This window comes from Orycteropus afer, unplaced genomic scaffold (genome assembly GCF_000298275.1).
Source record: "Orycteropus afer afer isolate SDZICR_OR568_19922 unplaced genomic scaffold, OryAfe1.0 scaffold00008, whole genome shotgun sequence".
Classification (NCBI taxonomy): domain Eukaryota; kingdom Metazoa; phylum Chordata; class Mammalia; order Tubulidentata; family Orycteropodidae; genus Orycteropus; species Orycteropus afer.
The window spans coordinates 2,598,043-2,603,643 of NW_006921595.1; the positions used below are offsets into that span (position 1 = coordinate 2,598,043).

At 47.0% G+C, this 5,601-nt stretch overlaps 1 protein-coding gene across 1 annotated transcript; it reads right to left on the bottom strand.

Annotated features, from left to right (window-relative positions):
* Positions 1-755: 755 nt before the first annotated feature.
* Positions 756-4,636, bottom strand: INMT (indolethylamine N-methyltransferase). The gene is made up of 3 exons (XM_007945428.1): positions 4,483-4,636; positions 2,108-2,315; positions 756-1,185 (listed from the first exon to the last, which is right to left on the bottom strand). Exons 1-3 carry the CDS (start codon positions 4,634-4,636, stop codon positions 756-758), a joined length of 792 nt encoding a protein of 263 aa, XP_007943619.1.
* Positions 4,637-5,601: the final 965 nt, after the last annotated feature.

The window sequence follows — 5,601 nt, forward strand, 5'->3', positions numbered from 1 at the left end:
ATAGGTCAGGAGAGGAGTAGCTAGATAAAATATAGGACAAAATAAAACTGTGTCCCAAATATTGCATGAGACATATTTATCCTAAGAAAGTATTTGCTATCTGAAACTCAGATTTGACTAGCTGCTCGGAATTTTTATTTGTTAAATCAGCAACCCATTCTGAAAGAGTTGGTGTGCCTGAGTTGATCTGTATCAGCTCACAAGAACCCACTGTTAAATTTTCAGGAATTTTGTAAGCTGGTTGTTAAATCATTGGTAGTTCAACATTAACCAAGGTGGGTGTATTTACACCATGAAAATTGGCAATCAACACAAATCAGTGCTTCTCTCTCTCTCTCTCTCTCTCTATATATATATATATACATATATATATATATATATTTAGAGCTAGTAAACATTTACCAACACACCAAAATATGGAATCTCCCTTGTCCCTAGCATACATACTGGGCAAAGACTCTGAAACCATGCCCTGGGTGCTTTGCAGCCATGTGGGTGTGGAGTCAGACAGCATCTGAGGGTAGCTATCAGGCTTAGTATATTAGAATGAAATAATCTACTCCTAGGATCCTAGAATAAGGCTGTTGGAAACTTAGAATACTAAAACAAGAGTGTTAGAACCCCAGAATTTCAGAAGATGGAATGTTAGTGTTGAAAGCAGAGCCTGCTAGACACTACCCATGCCTAAAACCTCACTAGCAGATACATGGTCCAGGCCTCAGAGGCTGACCAGAGCCCTGGCTGGCCAGCATGGCTCATGGCCCAGGCCTCTTGCAGGCCACAATGAAGCAGATCCCAGTGTTGGGAGCAGTGATGGCAGAGTAACTCAGGGGGCTATGCGCGAGTTGCTCAATGTCGAAGCCAGCATCCAGAACAGCCTGCTCCACCTCCTCCTTCTCCAGGACCACACAGGAGAACTTGCGCTTCCCCACCATGTAGGATGGAAGCTGGAGAGTGACAGAGGTCACCAGATGGCCCCCTGGCTTGAGCAGCGAGGCCAGGTTGCACAGCGCAGCACGGTAGGCATCCAGGCTGCAGCAAGCACACTCCATGGCGAGCAGGGTGAGCACGCAGTCAGCAGGGGGCAGCGTAGCCGGGGACAGTGGGTTGCTCAGGTTGGCATCGCACTTGAGCACCCGCTTCACCACAGCTCGCAGCTTCTCCTCCTTCTCGCACCACCGGCCACTGCAGAGAGAGGGCAGCACTCAGAGGAGGCATATTTTGGTCCCAAGGGAACTCTCAGCCCACTGTGACCAGAAGCTGCAGTTTATCTCTAGACCCAAAGGATTGCTTTTCCTCAGTCCTGGTGTGATTTGACAGCAGGTTCATCTCTAATCTGCACTTCAGTTTCTCCAACAGGAAAGTGCTCAAAGTGAGGGACCAGATGAATTATAGAAATGTTCCTGTCTCTGATTCTATGTTGAGCCCCTCCCCTTGACCCCCAGAAGAAACAAGGAGCCCCCAATGTGCATTGGGCATTCAATAAACAATGAATGGGTGGATGAATTAATAAATTAACTACAGATAATGTGAATGTTCATATCCTTTAAAATATAAAGTTGAATGACAACAAGCAAATTCTAGAAGATAACACAAAGCAAATTAATCTGCTATAAAGTTTGAAGATGAATAAAAAACAGATTGTCTAGACATACATAAATATATGATAAAAATCATTTCTAAAAAACATTAGAGTTATAAACAGTAAGTTCAGATTAGCGATTACTTCAGGTAGGAAAGGCAGGGGGCAAGGAATAGAGGAGAGAAACATGTAAGTCATCAGTATTTGAGTATTCAGGTTGTATTGTGGGTTCATGTCACTATCTACAATATGTGACACTAGATATAGATGATTGAAGGAGACAGATGGATAGATGATATATGTAGATAGATAGAGAGACAGACAGACTCTGACTGACTGGAAGGAAGCATCTGATCTTCAGTGCTCAGGTCTGGTTGTATAACATCACAACACAGTCCTGGGATCAGCAACATGCTCCCAAAACTGCTTTTGTCCTGGGGTGTCATAGATAACAGGGAGCACATTGAGAATGGAGTTGATGTCCAGCTCCCTAGCAATCCCACCATTTACCCTCCAAACCCTTACCTGTCTCCCTCCAGCTCACAGGCAAATTTCACTGCCGGGGACCAGTCATAGGCTCCTGGCTCCTTCTTCAGCCACTTTTCCAGCTCTTCCCGGTTGCGGTCAGTGAAGTCCGAGAGAGTGATGTCTCGGAAGGACTCACAGGCAGCGAGTACTTGGTAGATGGTAGGGCCCGAGCCAATGTCAATCAGGGTGTCCCCTTTGAGGCCCCCTGTGGGAAGGCAGGAGGTGGCTGAGATTAGCCTAAGAGTCTGAGAGCTCAGGTAGTCTTAGAATGTTAGATCCTGGGAAGGCAGGAGGTGGCTGAGATTAGCCTAAGAGTCTGAGAGCTCAGGTAGTCTTAGAATGTTAGATCCTGCTGTGTCAGACCTTGGAGAGGGGAACATGTGAAAGAAATGGGGCCCAAAGCAGACTGCAAGGCAAGGGGGATTATACCCCAACGCTGCCCAAGGTGGGAAGCAGCTCCAATAATGACAATGCTCAAGGATTGATAGTCTCCTGCATGTCAATAAAAAAACAAAAACAAACTAGTTGAGTAGGACTCATGTTAATCCTATGTGTGTAATAGTAGAACTGTGTTCCCTAGTTTTTAATGGCTGATTTTTTTTGGAAATAGATCACCTGGCTTTTCTTCCTAGGGACCTCTGAGTGGACTTGAACTGCCAACCTTTTACTTAGTAGCTGAGCATGTTAACTCTAGGGACTATACATGCCAAACACAATGCTATATACAAGCAGTCCCCAGGTTACAAATGAGTTCCATTTTAAATCTGTCTTTAAGTCAAATTATGTGTAAGTCAAAACAGGTACAGTTCCCATCTAACATCAGTTAGTCAAATGTTTGTCTTAGTATATCATGTACCTTTATATGCATAAAAAGTATTTTTAAAAAGACACTTCCAGATACACTAAAATATATTTAACATAATCATACAGTAATAATTATAATAATATTTTGATGGGCATCACAAAATAGTGCCCATTTGTTATTACAAACCATTGTATGCACCTCAAATCTTTAATATAATATGGTTTACAGGGGTTTGTTCCTAACTATGGATTGTGGTAACCTGGGCACTGCCTGTGTTTTATATGCACTCATTTCTGTTTACATGTCAGAATCACCCTGTGTACCATTTTTATTTCCATTTCACATATTAGTAAACTGAGTCTGAGCTAGGTTAAACAATTAGCTTGATAACTTTCAGCCCAGAGCTTGACCATGGCCCTCCCAGGACAGAGAACAGATACCACAGGCTCTCCTCTGGAGAAGATTCTGGCTGCAGCAGACAGAGAGGACATCTGGAGGCAGTGGCCCTTTAAGGTTGGCACGGAGCCTCCTCTGATGTTCAGCCTGGCCTGGATGTGTTCCATTAGATGAGGAGTAGGACGGGAGAGTTGGGCAGGAGCAGGAAGCAGAGGGCTGAGAAGGATATGATCCAAGAAGGCAGCCAGGGTGAGTTGAGGATCATCTAGAAGCTGGAATGAAGCATGACTTCCAACATTTCATTGGAAGCTAGGCTTGAAGCCATCTCTCCACTGTAGGGTCTCAGCCCACCAGGCTGTACTCTGATTTCTGTCTCCACACCCACCTGTACCATCAGGCTCAGCAACTTCTTAACCCCCTCCTGCCCAGACCCAGGCCCAGTCACTCACCAGGAGATTCCCCAATCAAGTACCCAGAGGGAAGACATGGTTACAATCCCAGTGTGAGGTGAGAGGGGCAGCAATTATCACTAGGAGGCAGTGGGTACTATGTGTCCATTTTACAGGTGGTATAATCAAGATCCTTGGAGATGAGGATTTTGCCAGCAGGTTTGTGAAAGAGCTGAGATCCCACCCAACACTCCTGCTTCCCCTGAGACAGGACTTTTCCAGACACTTGCCACTGCCAAATGTGCACTACATACTTTCAGGCAAGGTGACTCTGACCCTGCTCAATCCTGCTGTCTTCCCTCAACCTTCTCTGGTCTCAGAGGCCTGGCTATGCAAGGGTAGGGCTGGACTTGTGAGCTGGAGAGCCTTCCCTCCTCCACCCCAAAGACCTAGGGTCTAACAGGGAGCATTTTGGGGATTACAAGATGCTGTATTCTACCCCCACACACATTCCTCACCCCCTTCCCTCCCACACCCCACACATTCCCCGATCCCTGTTTCATTTGCACGTGCAATTCCTGGGCAGTGGGGAGACAGACCCAACCTCCCACATACTCTTGCCCAAAAAGAGTGGCAGGGTCCAACAAGCTCCTTCATCCCCAGCCTCTGCAGCCTCCTAGAGACCAGGCTTCCACCCAGGCTAGCCTCCTGTGACTCCTTCTCCCTGTCTCCAACTCAAGGTCCCCTAGAGACCCAGGGGGAAGGGCCACCCTTCTGCTCACCAGGACCGAATGTCTTATGCAGACACTCCAGGTTAAACTTGAGCATCTCGGCCTCAGGTGAGGGGCCGCTGTCGAAGCTGTAGTAGGTGGTCAGGTAGTCCCTGGGCTGGAAGTACTTCTGGTACTCTTCTCCCCCTGTGAAGCCGCCCTCCATGGTGGTCAGTGTGTATGTAATGCTCCTGCCTGCCCAGGCTTTTGAAGGCTCTGGAAGCTCTGGACTCCACCCCAGAACCCAGCCCGCCCACTTGCTCCTCTCAGGTGACCTCTCCTTGAGCCACCCCTTCTGCTGTGAGTGGAAGGGACACAAATTAACTGAATTCCTCTAAACCCAGAGCTATGGCAACTGAGGCTACAACCAATCTGGGCCCACTTTTTCAAGGGACGGACTCATGTCCCTTAGGATAATTGGTGGGGCTCAGCCCTGGGTCCCACTTTCAACTCTGCCAATCATGTGCTGCTACATAACCTTGGGCAGGTCCCAAACCTCAGTTTCCCCAACTGCTTTTCCACTTTACTGGCTGGGAGAACTAAGATCACTCCCCTGGCTCACAGTTAGTTGTCTGAGTTCATAGCAAAACCATCTTCTGGTACAATTCAGAGCCACTGGGCTCTCTCCAGACCAAGCATCCTAGCCCTTCTGAAGGAGAGAGTTCAGACCCAGGACAGACAGAATTAACTGCTTCATCTGTGTCACCTTGTGGTCCCACTCAGTGCTCTGTGTTACTGTACGGCAATCAGAAAGATTTGACCATCCTCCATCAATAGGGACAAAAGAGCCCAAGCATAAAGTATAAACTCACCACGTGGCCCTGGGTAAAGCAAGTCCTGGACTTCAGTTTTCTTCCCTTTAAAACAGGAGTGGGTTGTGAACCTTACAACAAACAGAAAAGCTCCACCTCTTTTCTGGCACCAGGAAACAGCTCTAACTTGACAACAAAACAGATAGAAATGAATCAGCTATACTTGAGGTCCAGGCCTCCTGCCCTGGAAGTGAGAAGGATAAGAATGTCTTGTTCTGGCTTTAAAGAAACAAACAATGCTGACCTCTGCTCTGAATATGGTCCAGCAGATTGAGACCTTCACAGAGGCAGGAACACTCAGTGGTTGCCTTCAGGACTT

Bases quoted from the DNA above. Each gene is read 5' to 3' on its own strand.
- INMT (XM_007945428.1), bottom strand. From the start codon at position 4,636: ATGGAGGGCGGCTTCACAGGGGGAGAAGAGTACCAGAAGTACTTCCAG. The intron at 2,316-4,482 runs GTGAGCAGAAGG...GCCTTCCCACAG, and splicing joins GCATAAGACATTCGGTCCTG to GGGGCCTCAAAGGGGACACC. The intron at 1,186-2,107 runs GTAAGGGTTTGG...CTCTCTCTGCAG, and splicing joins TGTGAGCTGGAGGGAGACAG to TGGCCGGTGGTGCGAGAAGG.